At 49.3% G+C, this 27359-nt stretch overlaps 1 protein-coding gene across 1 annotated transcript in view; it reads left to right on the top strand.

Annotated features, from left to right (window-relative positions):
• Positions 1 to 20786, top strand: part of LOC137355989 (neurexin-2-like) — a 1490911-nt gene extending 1470125 nt beyond the window's left edge. Inside the window, exon 22 of the mRNA XM_068021690.1 lies at positions 17521 to 20786. Coding sequence (XP_067877791.1) covers positions 17521 to 18425 — 905 coding nt within the window. The 3' untranslated portion in view covers positions 18426 to 20786. The remainder of the gene's footprint in view (positions 1 to 17520) is intronic.
• Positions 20787 to 27359: the final 6573 nt, after the last annotated feature.

Genomic DNA, 27359 nt, shown 5'->3' with positions numbered 1-27359 from the left:
CAACCCAGTCTCCTCGAGTAACACAGTGTCCACTCAACCCAGTCTCCTATAGTAACACAGTGTCCACTCAACCCAGTCTCCTAGAGTAACACAGTGTCCACTCTACCCAGTGTCCTATAGTAACACAGTGTCCACTCAACCCAGTCTCCGATAGTAACACAGTGTCCACTCTACCCAGTCTCCTATAGTAACACAGTGTCCACTCAACCGATTCTCCTATAGTAACACAGTGTCCACTCAACCCATTCTCCGATAGTAACACAGTGTCCACTCAACCCAGTCTCCGATAGTAACACAGTGTCCACTCTACCCAGTCTCCTATAGTAACACAGTGTCCACTCAACCCAGTCTCCGATAGTAACACAGTGTCCACTCTACCCAGTGTCCTATAGTAACACAGTGTCCACTCAACCCAGTCTCCGATAGTAACACAGTGTCCACTCAACCCAGTCTCCGATAGTAACACAGTGTCCACTCTACCCAGTCTCCTATAGTAACACAGTGTCCACTCAACCCATTCTCCGATAGTAACACAGTGTCCACTCAACCCAGTCTCCGATAGTAACACAGTGTCCACTCAACCCAGTCTCCGATAGTAACACAGTGTCCACTCAACCCAGTCTCCTATAGTAACACAGTGCCCACTCAACCCAGTCTCCTTTAGTAACACAGTGTCCACTCAACCCAGTCTCCTATAGTAACACAGTGTCCACTCAACCTAGTCTCTTCTAGTAACACAGTGTCCACTCAACCCAGTCTCCTATAGTAACACAGTGTCCACTCAACCCAGTCTCCTATAGTAACACAGTGTCCACTCAACCCACTCTCCTATAGTAACACAGTGTCCACTCAACCCAGTCTCCTATAGTAACACAGTGTCCACTTAACGCAGTCACCTATAGTAACACAGTGACCGCAAATCCCTATCTACTGTAGTAACACAGTGTCCACTCAACCCAGTCTCTTCTAGTAACAGTGTCATCTCAACCCAGTCTCTTCTTGTAACACAGTGTCCACTCTACTCATTCTCCAATAGTAACACAGTGACCGCAAATCCCTATCTACTGTAGTAACACAGTGTCCACTCAACGCAGTCTCCTATAGTAACACAGTGTCCACTCAACCCAGTCTCCTTTCGTAACACAGTGCCCACTCAACCCAGTCTCCGATAGTAACACAGTGTCCACTTAACGCAGTCTCCTATAGTAACACAGTGTCCACTCAACCCAGTCTCCGATAGTAACACAGTGTCCACTCAACCCAGTCTCCTAGATTAACACAGTGTCCACTCAACCCAGTCTCCTCGAGTAACACAGTGTCCACTCAACCCAGTCTCCTATAGTAACACAGTGTCCACTCAACCCAGTCTCCTAGAGTAACACAGTGTCCACTCTACCCAGTCTCCTTAAGTAACACAGTATCCACTCAACCCAGTCTCCTTTAGTAACACACTGTCCACTCAACCCAGTCTCCGATAGTAACACAATGTCCTCTCAACCCAGTCTCCTTTAGTAACACAGTGTCCACTTAACGCAGTCTCCTATAGTAACACAGTGTCCACTCAACCCAGTCTACTATAGTAACACAGTGTCCACTCAACCCAGTCTCCGATAGTAACACAGTGTCCACTCTACCCAGTCTCCTTAAGTAACACAGTATCCACTCAACCCATTCTCCTTTAGTAACACAGTGTCCACTCAACCCAGTCTCCGATAGTAACACAGTGTCCACTCAACCCAGTCTCTTCTAGTAACAGTGTCATCTCAACCCAGTCTCTTCTAGGAACACAGTGTCCACTCTACCCAGTCTCCTTAAGTAACACAGTATCCACTCAACCCAGTCTCCTTTAGTAACACAATGTCCACTCAACCCAGTCTCCTTTAGTAACACAGTGCCCACTCAACCCAGTCTCCTATAGTAACACAGTGTCCACTCAACCCAGTCTCCTTTAGTAACACAGTGTCCACTCAACCCAGTCTCCTATAGTAACACAGTGTCCACTCAACCCAGTCTCCTTTAGTAACACAGTGCCCACTCAACCCAGTCTCCTATAGTAACACAGTGACCACTCAACCCAGTCTCCGATAGTAACACAGTGACCACTCAACCCAGTCTCCTTTAGTAACACAGTGCCCACTCAACCCAGTCTCCGATAGTAACACAATGTCCTCTCAACCCAGTCTCCTATAGTAACACAGTGACCACTCAACCCAGTCTCCGATAGTAACACAGTGACCACTCAACCCAGTCCCCTTTAGTAACACAGTGCCCACTCAACCCAGTCTCCTATAGTAACACAGTGCCCACTCAACCCAGTCTCCGATAGTAACACAGTGTCCACTCTACCCAGTCTCCGATAGTAACACAGTGACCACTCAACCCAGTCCCCTTTAGTAACACAGTGCCCACTCAACCCAGTCTCCTATAGTAACACAGTGCCCACTCAACCCAGTCTCCGATAGTAACACAGTGTCCACTCTACCCAGTCTCCTATAGTAACACAGTGTCCACTCAACCCAGTCTCCGATAGTAACACAGTGTCCACTCAACCCAGTCTCCTAGAGTAACACAGTGTCCACTCTACCCAGTCTCCTATAGTAACACAGTGTCCACTCAACCCAGTCTCCTAGAGTAACACAGTGTCCACTCTACCCAGTCTCCTATAGTAACACAGTGTCCACTCAACCCAGTCTCCTAGAGTAACACAGTGTCCACTCAACCCAGTCTCCTAGAGTAACACAGTGTCCACTCAACCCAGTCTCCTATAGTAACACAGTGTCCACTCAACCCAGTCTCCTATAGTAACACAGTGTCCACTCAACCCAGTCTCCGATAGTAACACAGTGTCCACTCTACCCAGTCTCCTATAGTAACACAGTGCCCACTCAACCCAGTCTCCTATAGTAACACAGTGTCCACTCTACCCAGTCTCCTATAGTAACACAGTGCCCACTCAACCCAGTCTCCTATAGTAACACAGTGTCCACTCAACCCAGTCTCCGATAGTAACACAGTGTCCACTCTACCCAGTCTCCTATAGTAACACAGTGCCCACTCAACCCAGTCTCCGATAGTAACACAATGTCCTCTCAACCCAGTCTCCTTAAGTAACACAGTGACCACTCAACCCAGTCTCCTATAGTAACACAGTGACCACTCAACCCAGTCTCTTCTAGTAACACAGTGTCCACTCAACCCAGTCTCCGATAGTAACACAATGTCCTCTCAACCCAGTCTCCTTAAGTAACACAGTGACCACTCAACCTAGTCTCCTATAGTAACACAGTGTCCACTCAACCCAGTCTCCGATAGTAACACGGTGTCCACTCAACCCAGTCTCCGATAGTAACACAGTGTCCACTCAACCCAGTCTCCGATAGTAACACACTGTCCACTCAACCCAGTCTCCGATAGTAACACAATGTCCTCTCAACCCAGTCTCCTTTAGTAACACAGTGTCCACTTAACGCAGTCTCCTATAGTAACACAGTGTCCACTCAACCCAGTCTCCTATAGTAACACAGTGTCCACTCAACCCAGTCTCAAATAGTAACACAGTGTCCACTCAACCCAGTCTCTTATAGTAACACACTGTCCACTCAACCCAGTCTCCGATAGTAACACAATGTCCTCTCAACCCAGTCTCCTTTAGTAACACAGTGTCCACTTAACGCAGTCTCCTAAGTAACACAGTGTCCACTCAACCCAGTCTCCTATAGTAACACAGTGTCCACTCAACCCAGTCTCCTTTAGTAACACAGTGTCCACTTAACGCAGTCTCCTATAGTAACACAGTGTCCACTCAACCCAGTCTCCTTTAGTAACACAGTGTCCACTTAACGCAGTCTCCTATAGTAACACAGTGTCCACTCAACCCAGTCTCCGATAGTAACACAATGTCCACTCAACCCAGTCTCCTATAGTAACACAGTGTCCACTCAACCCAGTCTCCGATAGTAACACAGTGCCCACTCAACCCAGTCTCCGATAGTAACACAGTGTCCACTCTACCCAGTCTCCTATAGTAACACAGTGCCCACTCAACCCAGTCTCCTATAGTAACACAGTGTCCACTCAACCCAGTCTCCGATAGTAACACAGTGACCACTCAACCCAGTCCCCTTTAGTAACACAGTGCCCACTCAACCCAGTCTCCTATAGTAACACAGTGCCCACTCAACCCAGTCTCCGATAGTAACACAGTGTCCACTCTACCCAGTCTCCTATAGTAACACAGTGCCCACTCAACCCAGTCTCCTATAGTAACACAGTGTCCACTCAACCCAGTCTCCGATAGTAACACAGTGTCCACTCAACCCAGTCTCCTAGAGTAACACAGTGTCCACTCTACCCAGTCTCCTATAGTAACACAGTGTCCACTCAACCCAGTCTCCTAGAGTAACACAGTGTCCACTCTACCCAGTCTCCTATAGTAACACAGTGTCCACTCAACCCAGTCTCCTAGAGTAACACAGTGTCCACTCAACCCAGTCTCCTAGAGTAACACAGTGTCCACTCAACCCAGTCTCCTATAGTAACACAGTGTCCACTCAACCCAGTCTCCTATAGTAACACAGTGTCCACTCAACCCAGTCTCCGATAGTAACACAGTGTCCACTCTACCCAGTCTCCTATAGTAACACAGTGCCCACTCAACCCAGTCTCCTATAGTAACACAGTGTCCACTCTACCCAGTCTCCTATAGTAACACAGTGCCCACTCAACCCAGTCTCCTATAGTAACACAGTGTCCACTCAACCCAGTCTCCGATAGTAACACAGTGTCCACTCTACCCAGTCTCCTATAGTAACACAGTGCCCACTCAACCCAGTCTCCGATAGTAACACAATGTCCTCTCAACCCAGTCTCCTTAAGTAACACAGTGACCACTCAACCCAGTCTCCTATAGTAACACAGTGACCACTCAACCCAGTCTCTTCTAGTAACACAGTGTCCACTCAACCCAGTCTCCGATAGTAACACAATGTCCTCTCAACCCAGTCTCCTTAAGTAACACAGTGACCATTCAACCTAGTCTCCTATAGTAACACAGTGTCCACTCAACCCAGTCTCCGATAGTAACACGGTGTCCACTCAACCCAGTCTCCGATAGTAACACAGTGTCCACTCAACCCAGTCTCCGATAGTAACACACTGTCCACTCAACCCAGTCTCCGATAGTAACACAATGTCCTCTCAACCCAGTCTCCTTTAGTAACACAGTGTCCACTTAACGCAGTCTCCTATAGTAACACAGTGTCCACTCAACCCAGTCTCCTATAGTAACACAGTGTCCACTCAACCCAGTCTCAAATAGTAACACAGTGTCCACTCAACCCAGTCTCCGATAGTAACACACTGTCCACTCAACCCAGTCTCCGATAGTAACACAATGTCCTCTCAACCCAGTCTCCTTTAGTAACACAGTGTCCACTTAACGCAGTCTCCTAAGTAACACAGTGTCCACTCAACCCAGTCTCCTATAGTAACACAGTGTCCACTCAACCCAGTCTCCTTTAGTAACACAGTGTCCACTTAACGCAGTCTCCTATAGTAACACAGTGTCCACTCAACCCAGTCTCCTTTAGTAACACAGTGTCCACTTAACGCAGTCTCCTATAGTAACACAGTGTCCACTCAACCCAGTCACCGATAGTAACACAATGTCCACTCAACCCAGTCTCCTATAGTAACACAGTGTCCACTCAACCCAGTCTCCGATAGTAACACAGTGTCCACTCTACCCAGTGTCCTATAGTAACACAGTGTCCACTCAACCCAGTCTCCGATAGTAACACAGTGTCCACTCTACCCAGTCTCCTATAGTAACACAGTGTCCACTCAACCCAGTCTCCGATAGTAACACAGTGTCCACTCAACCCTGTCTCCTATAGTAACACAGTGTCCACTCAACCCAGTCTCCGATAGTAACACAGTGTCCACTCTACCCAGTCTCCTATAGTAACACAGTGTCCACTCTACCCAGTCTCCTATAGTAACACAGTGTCCACTCAACCCAGTCTCCGATAGTAACACAGTGTCCACTCTACCCAGTCTCCTATAGTAACACAGTGTCCACTCAACCCAGTCTCCTATAGTAACACAGTGTCCACTCAACCGATTCTCCTATAGTAACACAGTGTCCACTCAGCCCATTCTCCGATAGTAACACAGTGTCCACTCAACCCAGTCTCCGATAGTAACACAGTGTCCACTCTACCCAGTCTCCTATAGTAACACAGTGTCCACTCAACCCAGTCTCCGATAGTAACACAGTGTCCACTCTACCCAGTGTCCTATAGTAACACAGTGTCCACTCAACCCAGTCTCCGATAGTAACACAGTGTCCACTCAACCCAGTCTCCGATAGTAACACAGTGTCCACTCTACCCAGTCTCCTATAGTAACACAGTGTCCACTCAACCCATTCTCCGATAGTAACACAGTGTCCACTCAACCCAGTCTCCGATAGTAACACAGTATCCACTCAACCCAGTCTCCTTTAGTAACACACTGTCCACTCAACCCAGTCTCCGATAGTAACACAATGTCCTCTCAACCCAGTCTCCTTTAGTAACACAGTGTCCACTTAACGCAGTCTCTTATAGTAACACAGTGCCCACTCAACCCAGTCTCCTATAGTAACACAGTGTCCACTCTACCCAGTCTCCTATAGTAACACAGTGCCCACTCAACCCAGTCTCCTATAGTAACACAGTGTCCACTCAACCCAGTCTCCGATAGTAACACAGTGTCCACTCTACCCAGTCTCCTATAGTAACACAGTGCCCACTCAACCCAGTCTCCTATAGTAACACAATGTCCTCTCAACCCAGTCTCCTTAAGTAACACAGTGACCACTCAACCCAGTCTCCTATAGTAACACAGTGACCACTCAACCCAGTCTCTTCTAGTAACACAGTGACCACTCAACCTAGTCTCCTATAGTAACACAGTGTCCACTCAACCCAGTCTCCGATAGTAACACGGTGTCCACTCAACCCAGTCTCCGATAGTAACACAGTGTCCACGTAACCCAGTCTCCGATAGTAACACACTGTCCACTCAACCCAGTCTCCGATAGTAACACAATGTCCTCTCAACCCAGTCTCCTTTAGTAACACAGTGTCCACTTAACGCAGTCTCCTATAGTAACACAGTGTCCACTCAACCCAGTCTCCTATAGTAACACAGTGTCCACTCAACCCAGTCTCAAATAGTAACACAGTGTCCACTCAACCCAGTCTCCGATAGTAACACACTGTCCACTCAACCCAGTCTCCGATAGTAACACAATGTCCTCTCAACCCAGTCTCCTTTAGTAACACAGTGTCCACTTAACGCAGTCTCCTAAGTAACACAGTGTCCACTCAACCCAGTCTCCTATAGTAACACAGTGTCCACTCAACCCAGTCTCCTTTAGTAACACAGTGTCCACTTAACGCAGTCTCCTATAGTAACACAGTGTCCACTCAACCCAGTCTCCTTTAGTAACACAGTGTCCACTTAACGCAGTCTCCTATAGTAACACAGTGTCCACTCAACCCAGTCTCCGATAGTAACACAATGTCCACTCAACCCAGTCTCCTATAGTAACACAGTGTCCACTCAACCCAGTCTCCGATAGTAACACAGTGTCCACTCTACCCAGTGTCCTATAGTAACACAGTGTCCACTCAACCCAGTCTCCGATAGTAACACAGTGTCCACTCTACCCAGTCTCCTATAGTAACACAGTGTCCACTCAACCCAGTCTCCGATAGTAACACAGTGTCCACTCAACCCTGTCTCCTATAGTAACACAGTGTCCACTCAACCCAGTCTCCGATAGTAACACAGTGTCCACTCTACCCAGTCTCCTATAGTAACACAGTGTCCACTCTACCCAGTCTCCTATAGTAACACAGTGTCCACTCAACCCAGTCTCCGATAGTAACACAGTGTCCACTCTACCCAGTCTCCTATAGTAACACAGTGTCCACTCAACCCAGTCTCCTATAGTAACACAGTGTCCAATCAACCGATTCTCCTATAGTAACACAGTGTCCACTCTACCCAGTCTCCTATAGTAACACAGTGTCCACTCAACCCAGTCTCCTATAGTAACACAGTGTCCACTCAACCCAGTCTCCTATAGTAACACAGTGTCCACTCAGCCCATTCTCCGATAGTAACACAGTGTCCACTCAACCCAGTCTCCGATAGTAACACAGTGTCCACTCTACCCAGTCTCCTATAGTAACACAGTGTCCACTCAACCCAGTCTCCGATAGTAACACAGTGTCCACTCTACCCAGTGTCCTATAGTAACACAGTGTCCACTCAACCCAGTCTCCGATAGTAACACAGTGTCCACTCAACCCAGTCTCCGATAGTAACACAGTGTCCACTCTACCCAGTCTCCTATAGTAACACAGTGTCCACTCAACCCATTCTCCGATAGTAACACAGTGTCCACTCAACCCAGTCTCCGATAGTAACACAGTATCCACTCAACCCAGTCTCCTTTAGTAACACACTGTCCACTCAACCCAGTCTCCGATAGTAACACAATGTCCTCTCAACCCAGTCTCCTTTAGTAACACAGTGTCCACTTAACGCAGTCTCCTATAGTAACACAGTGTCCACTCAACCCAGTCTCCTATAGTAACACAGTGTCCACTCAACCCAGTCTCCGATAGTAACACAGTGTCCACTCTACCCAGTCTCCTTAAGTAACACAGTATCCACTCAACCCAGTCTCCTTTAGTAACACAGTGTCCACTCAACCCAGTCTCCTATAGTAACACAGTGTCCACTCAACCCAGTCTCTTCTAGTAACAGTGTCATCTCAACCCAGTCTCTTCTAGTAACACAGTGTCCACTCTACTCATTCTCCAATAGTAACACAATGTCCACTCAACCCAGTCTCCTTTAGTAACACAGTGCCCACTCAACCCAGTCTCCTATAGTAACACAGTGCCCACTCAACCCAGTCTCCTTTAGTAACACAGTGCCCACTCAACCCAGTCTCCTATAGTAACACAGTGTCCACTCAACCCAGTCTCCTTTAGTAACACAGTGCCCACTCAACCCAGTCTCCTATAGTAACACAGTGACCACTCAACCCAGTCTCCGATAGTAACACAGTGACCACTCAACCCAGTCTCCTTTAGTAACACAGTGCCCACTCAACCCAGTCTCCGATAGTAACACAATGTCCTCTCAACCCAGTCTCCTATAGTAACACAGTGACCACTCAACCCAGTCTCCGATAGTAACACAGTGACCACTCAACCCAGTCTCCTTTAGTAACACAGTGCCCACTCAACCCAGTCTCCGATAGTAACACAGTGCCCACTCAACCCAGTCTCCGATAGTAACACAGTGTCCACTCAACCCAGTCTCCGATAGTAACACAGTGTCCACTCAACCTAGTCTCCTATAGTAACACAGTGTCCACTCAACCCAGTCTCCGATAGTAACACAGTGTCCACTCAACCCAGTCTCCGATAGTAACACAGTGTCCACTCAACCCAGTCTCCTAGATTAACACAGTGTCCACTCAACCCAGTCTCCTCGAGTAACACAGTGTCCACTCAACCCAGTCTCCTAGAGTAACACAGTGTCCACTCTACCCAGTCTCCTATAGTAACACAGTGTCCACTCAACCCAGTCTCCTATAGTAACACAGTGTCCACTCAACCCAGTCTCCTATAGTAACACAGTGTCCACTCAACCCAGTCTCCGATAGTAACACAGTGTCCACTCTACCCAGTCTCCTATAGTAACACAGTGCCCACTCAACCCAGTCTCCTATAGTAACACAGTGTCCACTCAACCCAGTCTCCGATAGTAACACAGTGTCCACTCAACCCAGTCTCCTAGAGTAACACAGTGTCCACTCTACCCAGTCTCCTATAGTAACACAGTGTCCACTCAACCCAGTCTCCTATAGTAACACAGTGTCCACTCAACCCAGTCTCCGATAGTAACACAGTGTCCACTCTACCCAGTCTCCTATAGTAACACAGTGCCCACTCAACCCATTCTCCTATAGTAACACAGTGTCCACTCTACCCAGTCTCCTATAGTAACACAGTGCCCACTCAACCCAGTCTCCTATAGTAACACAGTGTCCACTCAACCCAGTCTCCGATAGTAACACAGTGTCCACTCTACCCAGTCTCCTATAGTAACACAGTGCCCACTCAACCCAGTCTCCTATAGTAACACAGTGTCCACTCAACCTAGTCTCCTATAGTAACACAGTGTCCACTCAACCCAGTCTCCGATAGTAACACAGTGTCCACTCAACCCAGTCTCCGATAGTAACACAGTGTCCACTCAACCCAGTCTTCGATAGTAACACAGTGTCCACTCAACCCAGTCTCCGATAGTAACACACTGTCCACTCAACCCAGTCTCCGATAGTAACACAATGTCCTCTCAACCCAGTCTCCTTTAGTAACACAGTGTCCACTTAACGCAGTCTCCTATAGTAACACAGTGTCCACTCAACCCAGTCTCCTATAGTAACACAGTGTCCACTCAACCCAGTCTCCGATAGTAACACACTGTCCACTCAACCCAGTCTCCGATAGTAACACAATGTCCTCTCAACCCAGTCTCCTTTAGTAACACAGTGTCCACTTAACGCAGTCTCCTAAGTAACACAGTGTCCACTCAACCCAGTCTCCTATAGTAACACAGTGTCCACTCAACCCAGTCTCCTTTAGTAACACAGTGTCCACTTAACGCAGTCTCCTATAGTAACACAGTGTCCACTCAACCCAGTCTCCTTTAGTAACACAGTGTCCACTTAACGCAGTCTCCTATAGTAACACAGTGTCCACTCAACCCAGTCTCCGATAGTAACACACTGTCCTCTCAACCCAGTCTCCTTTAGTAACACAATGTCCACTCTACCCAGTCTCCTATAGTAACACAGTGTCCACTCAACCCAGTCTCCTATAGTAACACAGTGTCCACTCTACCCAGTCTCCTATAGTAACACAATGTCCTCTCAACCCAGTCTCCTAGATTAACACAGTGTCCACTCAACCCAGTCTCCTCGAGTAACACAGTGTCCACTCAACCCAGTCTCCTATAGTAACACAGTGTCCACTCAACCCAGTCTCCTAGAGTAACACAGTGTCCACTCTACCCAGTCTCCTTAAGTAACACAGTATCCACTCAACCCAGTCTCCTTTAGTAACACACTGTCCACTCAACCCAGTCTCCGATAGTAATACAATGTCCTCTCAACCCAGTCTCCTTTAGTAACACAGTGTCCACTTAACGCAGTCTCCTATAGTAACACAGTGTCCACTCAACCCAGTCTCCTATAGTAACACAGTGTCCACTCAACCCAGTCTCCGATAGTAACACAGTGTCCACTCTACCCAGTCTCCTTAAGTAACACAGTATCCACTCAACCCAGTCTCCTTTAGTAACACAGTGTCCACTCAACCCAGTCTCCTATAGTAACACAGTGTCCACTCAACCCAGTCTCTTCTAGTAACAGTGTCATCTCAACCCAGTCTCTTCTAGTAACACAGTGTCCACTCTACTCATTCTCCAATAGTAACACAATGTCCACTCAACCCAGTCTCCTTTAGTAACACAGTGCCCACTCAACCCAGTCTCCTATAGTAACACAGTGTCCACTCAACCCAGTCTCCTTTAGTAACACAGTGCCCACCCAACCCAGTCTCCTATAGTAACACAGTGTCCACTCAACCCAGTCTCCTTTAGTAACACAGTGCCCACTCAACCCAGTCTCCTATAGTAACACAGTGACCACTCAACCCAGTCTCCGATAGTAACACAGTGACCACTCAACCCAGTCTCCTTTAGTAACACAGTGCCCACTCAACCCAGTCTCCGATAGTTACACAATGTCCTCTCAACCCATTCTCCTATAGTAACACAGTGACCACTCAACCCAGTCTCCGATAGTAACACAGTGACCACTCAAACCAGTCTCCTTTAGTAACACAGTGCCCACTCAACCCAGTCTCCTATAGTAACACAGTGCCCACTCAACCCAGTCTCCGATAGTAACACAGTGTCCACTCAACCCAGTCTCCGATAGTAACACAGTGTCCACTCAACCTAGTCTCCTATAGTAACACAGTGTCCACTCAACCCAGTCTCCGATAGTAACACAGTGTCCACTCAACCCAGTCTCCGATAGTAACACAGTGTCCACTCAACCCAGTCTCCTAGATTAACACAGTGTCCACTCAACCCAGTCTCCTCGAGTAACACAGTGTCCACTCAACCCAGTCTCCTATAGTAACACAGTGTCCACTCAACCCAGTCTCCTAGAGTAACACAGTGTCCACTCTACCCAGTCTCCTATAGTAACACAGTGTCCACTCAACCCAGTCTCCTATAGTAACACAGTGTCCACTCAACCCAGTCTCCTATAGTAACACAGTGTCCACTCAACCCAGGCTCCGATAGTAACACAGTGTCCACTCTACCCAGTCTCCTATAGTAACACAGTGCCCACTCAACCCAGTCTCCTATAGTAACACAGTGTCCACTCAACCCAGTCTCCTATAGTAACACAGTGTCCACTCAACCCAGTCTCCTATAGTAACACAGTGTCCACTCAACCCAGTCTCCGATAGTAACACAGTGTCCACTCAACCCAGTCTCCTCGAGTAACACAGTGTCCACTCAACCCAGTCTCCTATAGTAACACAGTGTCCACTCAACCCAGTCTCCTAGAGTAACACAGTGTCCACTCTACCCAGTCTCCTATAGTAACACAGTGTCCACTCAACCCAGTCTCCTATAGTAACACAGTGTCCACTCAACCCAGTCTCCTATAGTAACACAGTGTCCACTCAACCCAGTCTCCGATAGTAACACAGTGTCCACTCTACCCAGTCTCCTATAGTAACACAGTGTCCACTCAACCCAGTCTCCTATAGTAACACAGTGTCCACTCAACCCAGTCTCCGATAGTAACACCGTGTCCACTCAACCCAGTCTCCTAGAGTAACACAGTGTCCACTCTACCCAGTCTCCTATAGTAACACAGTGTCCACTCAACCCAGTCTCCTAGAGTAACACAGTGTCCACTCTACCCAGTCTCCTATAGTAACACAGTGTCCACTCAACCCAGTCTCCTAGAGTAACACAGTGTCCACTCAACCCAGTCTCCTAGAGTAACACAGTGTCCACTCAACCCAGTCTCCTATAGTAACACAGTGTCCACTCAACCCAGTCTCCTATAGTAACACAGTGTCCACTCAACCCAGTCTCCGATAGTAACACAGTGTCCACTCTACCCAGTCTCCTATAGTAACACAGTGCCCACTCAACCCAGTCTCCTATAGTAACACAGTGTCCACTCTACCCAGTCTCCTATAGTAACACAGTGCCCACTCAACCCAGTCTCCTATAGTAACACAGTGTCCACTCAACCCAGTCTCCGATAGTAACACAGTGTCCACTCTACCCAGTCTCCTATAGTAACACAGTGCCCACTCAACCCAGTCTCCTATAGTAACACAGTGTCCACTCAACCTAGTCTCCTATAGTAACACAGTGTCCACTCAACCCAGTCTCCGATAGTAACACAGTGTCCACTCAACCCAGTCTCCGATAGTAACACAGTGTCCACTCAACCCAGTCTCCTAGATTAACACAGTGTCCACTCAACCCAGTCTCCTCGAGTAACACAGTGTCCACTCAACCCAGTCTCCTATAGTAACACAGTGTCCACTCAACCCAGTCTCCTAGAGTAACACAGTGTCCACTCTACCCAGTCTCCTATAGTAACACAGTGTCCACTCAACCCAGTCTCCTATAGTAACACAGTGTCCACTCAACCCAGTCTCCGATAGTAACACAGTGTCCACTCAACCCAGTCTCCGATAGTAACACAATGTCCTCTCAACCCAGTCTCCTTAAGTAACACAGTGACCACTCAACCCAGTCTCCTATAGTAACACAGTGACCACTCAACCCAGTCTCTTCTAGTAACACAGTGTCCACTCAACCCAGTCTCCGATAGTAACACAATGTCCTCTCAACCCAGTCTCCTTAAGTAACACAGTGACCACTCAACCTAGTCTCCTATAGTAACACAGTGTCCACTCAACCCAGTCTCCGATAGTAACACAGTGTCCACTCAACCCAGTCTCCGATAGTAACACAGTGTCCACTCAACCCAGTCTCCGATAGTAACACACTGTCCACTCAACCCAGTCTCCGATAGTAACACAATGTCCTCTCAACCCAGTCTCCTTTAGTAACACAGTGTCCACTTAACGCAGTCTCCTATAGTAACACAGTGTCCACTCAACCCAGTCTCCTATAGTAACACAGTGTCCACTCAACCCAGTCTCCGATAGTAACACACTGTCCACTCAACCCAGTCTCCGATAGTAACACAATGTCCTCTCAACCCAGTCTCCTTTAGTAACACAGTGTCCACTTAACACAGTCTCCTAAGTAACACAGTGTCCACTCAACCCAGTCTCCTATAGTAACACAGTGTCCACTCAACCCAGTCTCCTTTAGTAACACAGTGTCCACTTAACGCAGTCTCCTATAGTAACACAGTGTCCACTCAACCCAGTCTCCGATAGTAACACACTGTCCTCTCAACCCAGTCTCCTTTAGTAACACAATGTCCACTCTACCCAGTCTCCTATAGTAACACAGTGTCCACTCAACCCAGTCTCCTATAGTAACACAGTGTCCACTCAACCCAGTCTCCGATAGTAACACAATGTCCACTCTACCCAGTCTCCTTTAGTAACACAATGTCCACTTAACGCAGTCTCCTATAGTAACACAGTGTCCACTCTACCCAGTCTCCTATAGTAACACAGTGTCCACGCAACCCAGTCTCCGATAGTAACACAGTGTCCACTCAACCCTGTCTCCTATAGTAACACAGTGACCGCAAATCCCTATCTACTGTAGTAACACAGTGTCCTCTCAACCCAGTCTCCTTAAGTAACACAGTATCCACTCAACCCAGTCTCCTATAGTAACACAGTGTCATCTCAACCCAGTCTCTTCTAGTAACACAGTGTCCACTCAACCCAGTCTCCGATAGTAACACAGTGTCCACTCAACCCAGTCTCTTCTAGTAACACAGTGTCCACTCTACTCGTTCTCCAATAGTAACACAGTGCCCACTCAACCCAGTCTCCGATAGTAACACAGTGTCCACTCAACCCAGTCTCTTCTAGTAACACAGTGTCCACTCTACTCGTTCTCCAATAGTAACACAGTGCCCACTCAACCCAGTCTCCGATAGTAACACAGTGTCCACTCAACCCAGTCTCTTCTAGTAACACAGTGTCCACTCTACTCGTTCTCCAATAGTAACACAGTGCCCACTCAACCCAGTCTCCGATAGTAACACAGTGTCCACTCAACCCAGTCTCCGATAGTAACACAATGTCCTCTCAACCCAGTCTCCTTAAGTAACACAGTGACCACTCAACCCAGTCTCCTATAGTAACACAGTGACCACTCAACCCAGTCTCTTCTAGTAACACAGTGTCATCTCAACCCAGTCTCTTCTAGTAACACAGTGTCCACTCTACTCATTCTCCAATAGTAACACAGTGCCCACTCAACCCAGTCTCCTATAGTAACACAGTGTCCACTCAACCCAGTCTCTTCTAGTAACACAGTGTCCACTCAACCCAGTCTCTTCTAGTAACACAGTGTCATCTCAACCCAGTCTCCTATAGTAACACAGTGTCCACTCTACTCATTCTCCAATAGTAACACAATGTCCACTCAACCCAGTCTCCGATAGTAACTCAATGTCCTCTCAACCCAGTCTCCTTAAGTAACACAGTGCCCACTCAACCCAGTCTCCTTAAGTAACACAGTGTCCTCTCAACCCAATCACCTATAGTAACACAGTGTCCACTCAACCCAGTCTCCTATAGTAACACAGTGCCCACTCAACCCAGTCTCCGATAGTAACACAGTGTCCACTCTCCCCAGTCTCCTATAGTAACACAGTGTCCACTCTACCCAGTCTCCTATAGTAACACAATGTCCTCTCAACCCAGTCTCCTTAAGTAACACAGTGTCCTCTCAACCCAGTCTCCTATAGTAACACAGTGTCCACTCAACCCAGTCTCCGATAGTAACACAGTGTCCACACTACCAAGTCTCCTGGTGACACAGTGTCCACTCAACCCAGTGTCCTGGTAACGCAGTGTCCACTCAACCAAGTCTCCCCTTGTGACAGCGTGCCCACTCAGTGCACCCTCTATTACCGATATGGGCCGCTCATATCGGGAATGCTTCACTCTCTCATTATGCTCCAAGTCTTCGCTATGTCGCGGTATCTCTGCTATGTTGTCTGATAAAGTGGATTGCATGAGGGCCCCAAACACTCCTGTGGAGCTTGGTCTGAATTCTTCATTCCTCTTTGAGAGAATCCTGGTTCGCAATCAATTCCCTAATAAACATTTGTTAATAGCTCTGAAGCTGCGATTCCATTCTGTCTAATCCAAGCCTGGTGTCCAAGCAAGCAACGTTAGTCGTCACAGTTGCCTGGCTGTGCTCAGTTATGCCTTCTGATGAGATCGTGGGAGTTGCAGGGGACGGAGGGGATTTCAGTGAGGGGTGGGGTCGGGCAACACCAGGTCAAGAGAGTCTTTCAGTGGTCCCATGCTCAGAGGTGTGACCGTCTAGTGTGCCAGTCTCCTGACTGTCAATCCATAAGCCCTGTATTTGGGCTCGGGGGCGGATGTGGCGATGGAGGCATCTCTCTGGCGACGCAATACACAGTCAAACAGCCAGTCATAATGTAGTTTTCAAGGGAATGAACTGCACCTCCCCACCACCACTCCCCTTACCCCCCCCCCGGCTAAGGCAGGGTGATACAATTGTCAGTCAGTGGGGGGCAGGGAAGGAGTTTGGGGGAGGCGGTTAATGTGGCCTTGTGCAGGAAAAGGACGAAAATTGAACTGTGAAACTCTCATATCAACATCAAGTTTTGCTTTTTTAAAAAAAAGAGAGAGAGAGAACTAGTTTCAGAATTTGTATCGAAAAAGAAAAAAGTTGATCTTTTCCCAGGACATTCTTATACAACTTTGTTTTTTGTAATTTTTTTTTTCTTCATGCAAATATCATGGGGCCAATTTGTTGATGTAAGTTGACTAATTCTGCGATATGCTATTTTCTTTTTAAAAGAACACATTTTAGGATTCTTTACTTTAAAGAGCGGGAAAAAAAATTACACCTTTAAGCCTAAGAAAACGAGATTAGCAACGAACAAATGTCTTGGTATTTTTTTTGGTAGCGGAAGTTTGATGTGTATTTTTAAACGTCTTTTTCTTAAATAAAAAAAGGAACGGCTCAGAGATTGTTGTATGCTTTAAGAATCCAACAGCGAGTAGTGTTAAAATGCGACAGAGTAATTTGAGTCTTTCTTGCTGAGCCGCTTTGATAGATGTCTTTTTTTTTCTCTCTGCTGATGTAAAATGTTTTCCACCTCTTGACACTGACTGGCTGTCCCCCTTTCTTTTTCTATCCTAGGAGGTGAACTCATATTGCCAATTATAACAGAGGATGCGTTAGAAATCCCTGCGATTGTCACTCGCTCACCTTTCATCCCCCCTCCCCCGACCTACCGTCCTTTCCTTAACGTCATTGAGACCACCGAGGAGTCACTGACCTTGACCTCTAAGGTGCGGTCGCCTTGCCTCTTAGAGCAGGACGACAACTGTGATGATGTGATGGTGGTGTCCGGGTTTGGCTCCGGCGAGGTGTTTGACTCCAGTTTCCCGCCGACGGACGACGAGGATTTTTACGTGACTTTCCCCCTGGTCACCGATAGGACCCTGTTGGGCGGGGCCGACCCCAAGATCTCAAAGTCCAGGGGATTCCGGCCGAACAGAGGGCCGGGGGGCTCGTCCGGGACGACCCCGCTCCCCGATGTCCTGATCTCTACCTCCTCCGCCTCCCCGGATATGATCCGCAAACTCCCGGCCGGCAAGCTCAACACCCGGGAGAGCCCCAGGCCCAACCCGGACCTCATCCTGCCCCCGCTGCCCACTGCCTCCGACCGCGAGCAGAAGAAGCAGGCCCGGTATCCCGCGGTAACCTCCCCCCCTGATTTCCACCATGTGCCCACAGCCAACCCGACCGGTCCTGCGGCAGGCGGCCCCCCGGGGGCGGTGGAGGTCATCCGCGAGTCCAGCAGCACGACGGGCATGGTGGTGGGCATCGTGGCGGCAGCGGCCCTTTGCATACTGATCCTCCTCTACGCCATGTACAAGTACCGCAACCGGGACGAGGGCTCGTATCAGGTGGACCAAAGCCGGAACTATATCAGCAACTCGGCGCAAACCAATGGTGCCATTGTCAAGGAGAAGCAGTCCCCGGCCGCTAAGAGTATGACCAAGAGCAAAAAGAACAAGGATAAGGAGTATTACGTCTGAAGAGGCGGTAGGGAGGGTTGGGGGGAGGGGTGGGGGTGTTTGTGAGGGGAGGGAGGGGCGAGGAGCCAAACTAACCGGAGGAGGAGCAAAAAAAAAAACCGTGCGTGTGTTTTGTTTTCGGACAAGAAAAGAGACTATTTCAAAGTCTTGGCTGGCATTTGCCAAGAAGTGATGGCGAAGGGGAATATGACCGTCCGGACTGATCCAAGTTGCCAATTTATGTCTCCTTTTACCTGACTATCTTGCCCAGGAGTTCGTGGGGAGAGGGCCTGAGTCTATTGTCTGTGCGTGTGTGTGTGCGTGTGTGCGCGCACGCATGTGCGTGCGTGTGTGTGTGTGCGTGTGTGTGCGCGCGTGCGTTTTTTCTTCATTGTTACAACCTGGTTTCCATCTCGCTTCGAGAACTCCGACGAAGAGCTAAGTGTCACGTGACAGCTTTTCCCGACTAGAGTTTCGGACTGTTCTAACTATTGATCACCCCATCCCCCTCCTCCTCCTCACTCTCTCTCTCTCTCTCTCTCTCTCTCTCTCACGCGCGGGAATCCTTACGCAATGCCGAGATGCCAAGTTGCTCGGCCTGTGGAGGCGAGGAAGCCCCAGGCGCCAAAGGGACGTCGGAATTACGTCTGAGCAAAGAGGAACAAGTGATGGCTGTTACCGATTTCGTCCCCCTCATCCGCCGCTCCTCTTGTGCCAAGGTGCTATCGTGGATTCTTTTCCGTGTGACATATGTGCTGATGTTTTTCCTTTGTTCCCCCATCCCCCCACCCCACCCCCCCCCTCCCCCCCCCTCGGGATTACAAAGAGAGATTCCAGAAACGTTCCCGGTTTGGCAAATGTAACCGGGAGGGAGGGCCGACCCCACAACCCCCATTCCCGCAACCCCCGCCCACCAAAACACACCCCACCTCTTCATCGCCATTTTTGGACCAGTCGCCGTGCCAACGCAAACTACGCACCAGCTTTCTGGGAAGCGCGGAGAAGTTTTGAGTTCGGAAAAGAGGATAAAAGGATGGGGGCTGGGTAACAGATTGAAAATAAACGAGCGTCAAAGCTTTTTGTTTCTTTGAACCTTCGGCTCAGAAGATGATTTTTTAAATTAAAAAAAAGACAACGGGTTTTCTTTGAGAGGACATCGCCCGTGTTTAACGGACATCGCAGGAAGGCAACAAAAGAGGGACAAAAAAAAATGGCGCCTTTTCAAGATGGCCGCCTTGTTGACCTCCTAGAGACAATGGCAAGAGGTCAGCACTGTGGGGGGATGAAGTGACCCATCATTGAGGATCGGTGCTGAGCGATGCTGAAAGCAGTCATTCAGAGACACTGTTAATCCCCCCACCCACCCTCCAAGCTCTCCCAATCATGTCAAGGGAGGCCCTGGGGCCCAGCGTCAACACATCCTGTGGTTTTCAGGAGCGGGAAGGAATTCTAACATTTACCGAGCGACAAATCTTGCAATTTTCCTTAAATTCTTTCCACCGAGTGTGCTGATTTGAGATAACTGTCTGGCGGGCCGAAGGGATTCAGCACTGTGTTTGACTCAGTGTATGTAACATTGTCTCACTGTATAGTTATGTTCACTTGATTCCTTTCGAGCTCTTAACCTGTTTGAATATCTATCTGCAAAGTTCAAATTCCACCCCCCCCACCCCACTCCATACCTTCCTCCCCACACCCTCTCCTGCCTCCCCATCTCCCTCCCCACTGACCCCGTGGATGGAATGTTAGGCCGGTGAGTTCCGCATTTGACCGCGATTGCTGATCCTGAATCTTTAAGTCCCGTTTTGGGATTGGGTGAGAGCAGTAGCGGAGGTGGGCGGCTGAGGTATGCAGCTTGCTCCTGACACCCGCCCCCCCCCCACCGCCTACGAGGTGTGTGGGGTGGGTGGCGAGGTGGGGGTGGGGGGGTTGGGGAAAATGGGAGGGGAGTGGGGGGGTTTGCAAAAAGCACAGAGATACCGAGACCCTCCCACCTCACTTCACAGCAGCATCGATGTGACAACCGAATAGCCAAAAATAATGAGGGGGAGGGTGGTGGGGGGGGAAATAATTCTTGTGTGTCATCGCCCTCCCGCACCTTGTGCATAGTACAGTTTGGTCGTTGGGTATTGAGCCCGTTGCCATGTTGGCTGCAGGCCAGAAGTTTGCGTCTTTTCGCCCACTTGGGCCGCAGGATTTAAAGGAGTTTCTTTTCTATCGTACACTGCCTCCCAGGTTATGAAACGATTGGTTGAGTTGTTGATAATGTGTGATACTATATATCTTCATGTACTACTCAATGTTATTGTAAAGTGTTACTAGTGACTGCCTCACAATAAGTGTAAATCTACCAGAGAGAAATACAATTGATTATATACTTGGTACAGGCTGGGACTGCTTATTTATCATCTGTTAGACTCACTATTAATTGTTTTATTTTTAATTCATTCATGGGATGTGGACGTCACTGGCTAGGCCAACATTTATTGCCCATCAATTGAATGGTTTACTTGGCCATTTTAAGAGTCAACCACATTGCTGTGCGTCTGGAGTCACATGTAGGCCAGACCAGGTAAGGACGGCAGATTTCCTTCACTACAGGACATGAGTGAATTAGATGGGGTTTTGTTTTTTTTTTACAACAATCGACAATCGTTTCCCGGCCATCATTAGGCGAGCTTTTCAATTCCAGACCCACCTGGCACTTCCCACCCGTTGGCGGTTTTGGGGCCTAGTTGTGCCTCCGAGCCCGGGGCGCGTTGCGGTGAACGTCCTGAGGCTTTGAGCTCAATCGGAGGCCGTACCCCGTGGAAAGGATGATGGGGGTGGGGGGGGGGGGGGGGAGCATGTTCAGTGATCCGGGCCTACATTCACGTGGGATGCGGCTCACCGCCTCATGTGCTTTGTTCTGAAGCCTGACTGAGGCCCGGATGGAAAAGGCTGCTGTAGATAGCAGGCAGAGCAAGACTGAAATCCCTGGTGTCAGATTTCTCCCGGGTTCGGGGAAACGAAAGGCCGTGCACCTGGCACTCAAAGACTCCGTTTCACCAGAAAGAAAGTAATAATCTTGTCGTGCAACCTTACCTTGGCAGATACCACCGAAGAAATAAAGAAAGACATTCCACTTCCGTAGGGCCTTTCACGACCTCAGGATATTCCAACGCGCTTGACAGCCAATGAAATACTTTGTTGAAGCGTAGTCACTGCTGCAATGCAGGAAGTGCGGCAGCCAGTTTGCGCACAGCAAGATCCCACATGCAGCAAAGTGATGATGACCCAGATCACTGGTTTTTCGACACTGGTCAAGGGATAAATATTAGCCTGATCACCTGGAAGAACTCTCCTGCCCTTCTTCCAGTCGCATCAGTCGTAGTTACGTCCACCAAGGAGGGCGAACAGGGCCGCTAAGCTGGCACCATCAACAATGCAGCACTCTCTCAATACTGGCACTGAGAGCGTCAGCCTGGATTATCGGCTCAGATTCCACAAACTCCTGACTCAGGAGTAATTAGGAGAGCGAAGTCGGGACACGAGAAAACACTGGCGGGCAAGATAAAGGAAAATCCCAAGGTGTTTTATAAGTCCATTAAGGGCAGGAGGATAACCAGGGAAAGAGTAGGGCCCATTAGGGACCAAAGTGGCAATCTGTGTGTGGAGCCGGAGGACAAAGGTGAGGTTTTAAATGATTACTTTTCTTCGGTGTTCACTATGGAGGTGTAAGGATCAGGGAGGGCGATTGTGATATACTTGAACATATTAGCATTGAAAGGGAGGAAGTATTAGCTGTTTTAGCGGGCTTAAAAGTGGATAAATCCCAGGCTCAGATGAGATGTATCCCAGGCTGTTATGTGAGGCAAGGGAGGAGATAGCAGGGGCTCTGACACAAATTTTCAAATCCTCTCTGGCCACAGGAGAGGTTCCAGAGGACTGGAGGACAGCGAATGTGGTACCATTATTCAAGAAGGGTAGCAGGGATAAACCAGGTAATTACAGGCCGGTGAGTCTAACAGCAGTGGTAGGGAAACTATTGGAAAAGATTCTGAGGGACAGGATTAATCTCCACTTGGAGAGGCAGGGATTAATCAGGGATAGTCAGCATGGTTTTGTCAGGGGGAGATCGTGTCTAACAAACTTCATTGAATATTTCGAGGAGGTGACTAGATGTGTAGATGAGGGTAAAGCAGTTGATGTAGTCTACATGGACTTCAGTAAGGCTTTTGATAAGGTCCCGCATGGGAGATTGGTTAAGAAGGTAAAAGCCCATGGGATCCAGGGCAATTTGGATCCAAAATTGGCTCAGTAGCAGGAGGCAGAGGGTGATGGTTGAGGGTTGTTTTTGCGAGTGGAAGCCTGTAACCAGTGGTGTACCGCAGGGATCAGTAAGTTCGCAGATGGCACGAATATTGGTAGTGTTGTAAATAGCAAGGAGGAAAGCCTCAGATTACAGGACGATATAGATGGGCTGGTAAGATGGGCAGAGCAGTGGCAAATGGAATTTAATCCTGAGAAGTGTGAGGTGATGCATTTTGGGAGGAATAACAAGGCAAGGGAATATACAATGGATGATAGGACCCGAGGAAGTACAGAAGGTCAGAGGGACCTTGATGTACTTGTCCATAGATCACTGAAGGCAGCAGCACAGGTAGATAAGGTGGTTAGGAAGGCAGATGGGATACTTGTCTTTTATTAGCCGAGGCATAGAATATAAGAGCAGGGAGGTTATGATGGAGCTGTATAAAACACTAGTTAGGCCACAGCTGGAGTATTGTGTACAGTTCTGGTCACCACACTATAGGAAGGATGTGATTGCACTGGAGAGGGTGCAGAGGAGATTCACCAGGATGTTGCCTGGGCTGGAGCATTTCAGCTATGAAGAGAGACTGGATAGGCTGGGGTTGTTTTCCTTAGAGCAGAGAAGGCTGAGGGGAGACCTGATTGAGGCATACAAAATTATGAGGGGGTATTGATAGGGTAGATAGGAAGAAACTTTTTCCCTTAGCGGAGGGGTCAATAACCAGGGGGCATAGATTTAAGGTAAGGGGGCAGGAGATTTAGAGGGGATTTGAGGAAAAATGTTTTCTCCCAGAGGGTGGTTGGAATCTGGAACGCACTGCCTGAAGGGGTGGTAGAGGCAGGAACCCTCACAACATTTAAGAAGTATTTAGATGAACACTTGAAACGCCATAGCATACAAGGCTACGGGCCGAGTGGTGGAAAATGGGATTGGAATAGATCGGTGCTTGATGGCCGGCACGGACACGATGGGCCGAAGGGCCTGTTTCTGTGCTGTATAACTCTATGAGCGTGCTACCCACTGAGCAACCGCCAACAGTGAAAAGAAAGGAGTGATTGGGGCTTTTGCCCTGGCAGATGAGAATATTCCTCGCCTACACTGTCTTCTTCCAACGTTGCATGTGGTTCCCTGGGGAAGTCACTGTGAGCCTCAGTTTTCTTTCTAACTGATAGCAAGGATGTGAGGACCCTTGAGAGGGTGCAGAGGAGATTTACCAGAATGGTTCCAGGGATGGGGGGTTTTAGTTACAAGGTTAGTTTGGAGAAGCTGGGGTTGTTCTCCCTGGAGCAAAGGAGGTTGAGGGGAGATTTGATAGAGGTGGCCAAGATTATGACAGGTTTAGATAAGGTCGACAAAGAAAAGCTGTTGATGGTACAGGGACTAGGGGACAATGAAGGTTTGGGGCCAAGAGATACTGGGGGGATGTGAGGAAGAAATCTTTTACACAGCGGGTGGAACTCGCTGCCCATGAAGGTGGTGGAAGCGGAGACGATGAATGATTTCAGAAGGAAATTGGACGGGAACTTGAGGGAAATAAACCTGCAAGGGAAGTGGGACTGACTGGATTGCTCCCTGGAGAGCTGGCAAGGACTCGATGGGCCGAATGGGCTCCTTCTGTGTCGTAAGTGACTCCAGAAACAATGTTAAAGGTAAGACATCGGTCTGATGGAACTTGGGAACTGAGAGAAGGATATCAAGTCTGTTTTTTTGGCCTTGTCAATACTGAGTCAGAATCTAGACCAACACTCCCACCAACGGAGTGCTGCACTGTCAGAGGTGCCGATCCAGACCAACACTCCCACCAACGGACTGCTGCACTGTCAGAGGTGCCGATCCAGACCAACACTCCCACCAACGGAGTGCTGCACTGTCAGAGGTGCCTTCTTTTGGATGAACTGTTAAACTGAGTCTCCGCCTGTCCCCAAGGTGCGATTGGAAGGAGGGCGGGGGAATGTTCTCCCCCGGTATTCTAACCCGTAAGCAGATTATCCTGTCCACCGCGGCCTGTGAGATCCTGGTGCGCGCAAATTGCCTGCCATGTTTCCTACCTTACAACAGTGACTGCAGTTCAAATGAAGTACTTCACTGGCTGCAAAGCACTTTGGGATGGCCTGCGCTGGCGACGGGCGCTATACAAATGCAAGTCTTTTCCCTTTCGGTTTGTTCCTGGGCGGAATGACCCTAAATGGACTCGTTGCTCTCCTCTCAGTTCCCGTGGCCCGTCAGACAGATGTCTTACCCTTCGCCTTGTTCCTGTTGCTCACCATTGGCTGTCCGTGTACCTTCGAAAGGTACACGATCTGGCTCAAGGCGGACTGGCGCAAAAGGATCCACAATGCCTTTCAGTCTTGGTCAGGTTTACAGTTATCCAGCATGCTCTCTGATTTTGGTCACGTTCCCATAGTCCTTTGCTCCATTGGTGTTACGACACAAGCAGCCCATTTCTCGGAAGGCTATCGATCCCAAATTGGTCAGGGGTACGATTAAATTGACGCCACCCTACTCCACAAATCTGCCGGCAGGGAGCAGCAAAGAGTCAGCCAAGTTGCTGTGGGACTCGAGCCACATGTGGACCCAGAGCAGGTAAGAGCAACACATTCCCGCGTTCACGTAAAACCACAGCTAGGGGTTGTCACTCTTCCACCTGTGAAAGACGATGGACCCGCAGCAAACAATCCATTTCGGTGGGGTGCCGTCTCTTGGCGCGGGGTGGGGGCGGAGGGGGTGCCGTGACGGCAAATCCTTGAGGGGCAGGTTCTGCCACAAGTGCCGCCCCGTGAAGCTGCCAAGTGACGCCGCGAGTTGTTGTTTTAGACGTTGGCGCCCGTTGCCAAGCTGCTGTAGCAACTGGTCTCCGTGGTAATGCGCACCAGTCCGCACGATGTGTCGCCATTTTCTTCTTTCGCCAGCCGGCGACTCCCAGGTGCGACAGTCAACATTTGGGGCCTTCATGTCTCGCTGGCCAAGCATCCTTGAAGTAGAGTTTTGGGTGCCCCACTGGTCATCTGGCTTTGGCTACCTCACCATACCCGTGGGTGTGCCACCGTCTTCCATCCTGAGGGCATGTCCAATCTACCGAAGTCGCCTCTATTTGATCAGTACCAATGCACCTAAGACCAGAACTCTGTTTAATGGTCTGTCCATACACAAAAAAGCCAATTATTGTCCTTGATTGTGCCCATGACACATCTCTAGCCTCCGCTTAACTCAGTGGGAGTAACAGATTTACTTCACTCTTGAATTCTGCCATGGAAGATGGAGGGCTTTCAAGTCCCATTCCAGAGACTTGGGCCGACACCCTCACTGCCAGTACCGAGGGGGTGCTGCCCTGTCACCTGGCGCCACCTTTCGGCCCCCTGTCTGTCCTCTCGCGGATTTGATAAAAGAGCAGTGGGATTCTCTCCAGTATCCTGGGAAATATTTATCCCACTACCGTCAGCACTACGGAGGGAAAAAAAAGCAAAATTTTATCCGGGTCATTATCGCGCTGCTGTCAGTGGGAGCTTGCTGTGCGCAAATTGGTTGCTGCGTTTCCTGCACGACAACAAGGATTTCATTGGCTGCAAAGCGCTTTGGGATGTCCTGAGGGGAGGTGACGGGCGCGACAGAAATGCAAGCCCCTTCCTGCTGACTTGATTGCCCACATTGTGCAGGGCCCCCTTCTCCAACTCATTGCCGGGATGTCGGACAGTCGTTTTGTTCCCGCCCCTTCGGAAGGGGTCGTCCCCCTGCTGGGGGGAGGGTGGGGGGGTGGGGGGCATCTCCAGCCTGATCGAAAGGGCCCAGACCTCGAGTGTGAACCCAATTAGCGAGCAGGTTCAGATGCCCCCCCACAAAACCCCCTCCCCACATCCCCGCAGTCAAGCCCCAACCTTGACCTCAGCCCCTCTTACTCACTCGCACACAACGCCCCTCCAGCTGGAATCAGCAGGTCGCGGGGAAGCAAACAGAAAGGTATGTTTATAATTTTCCTTTCGCAAGCCGATGATTTCTATACTTCGGGGCTCAAATCACTCTGCTCCTCCACAGTTCCCAGTTTCTTGGGGCCAAAGTGGACGGCCTCATGTTGGCACACACTGAACTGCAGCTGCCGCCAGCTTTGCCCACTCACGTAATCTATCAATGTCTCTTAGCGACGTGCAGCCCCCGTCTGCACTGTTTACTGACACATGGGGGAAGAGAGAGAGAAACACACACACACAGGCCCATGGGGGAAGAGAGAGAGAGACACACACAGGCACAGAGGGGGAAGAGAGAGAGAGACACACACACACAGGCCCATGGGGGAAGAGAGAGAGAGAGAGAGACACACACACAGACCCCAAGGGGGAAGAGAGAGAGAGGGACACACACACAGGCCCATTGGGGGAAGAGAGAGAGAGATACACACAGGCCTCAAGGGGGAGGTGTGTGTGAGAGAGACACACACACACACACACAGGCCCAAAAGGGAAAGAGAGAGAGTGACACTCACACAGAGGCCCCAAGGGGGAAGAGACAGAGAGACACACACACACAGGCCCCAAGGGGAAAGAGAGAGAGAGAGAGAGACACACACACACACACACAGGCCCCAAGGGGAAAGAGAGAGAGACACACACACACACAGGCCCAAAGGGGAACGAGAGAGAGACACACACACACAGGCCCCAAGGGGAAAG

The sequence above is a fragment of the Heterodontus francisci genome, chromosome 44, assembly GCF_036365525.1.
Source record: "Heterodontus francisci isolate sHetFra1 chromosome 44, sHetFra1.hap1, whole genome shotgun sequence".
Classification (NCBI taxonomy): Eukaryota; Metazoa; Chordata; class Chondrichthyes; order Heterodontiformes; family Heterodontidae; genus Heterodontus; species Heterodontus francisci.
Note: the sequence above shows the minus strand (reverse complement) of the source record. Positions and strands in the feature narration are given on the sequence as shown.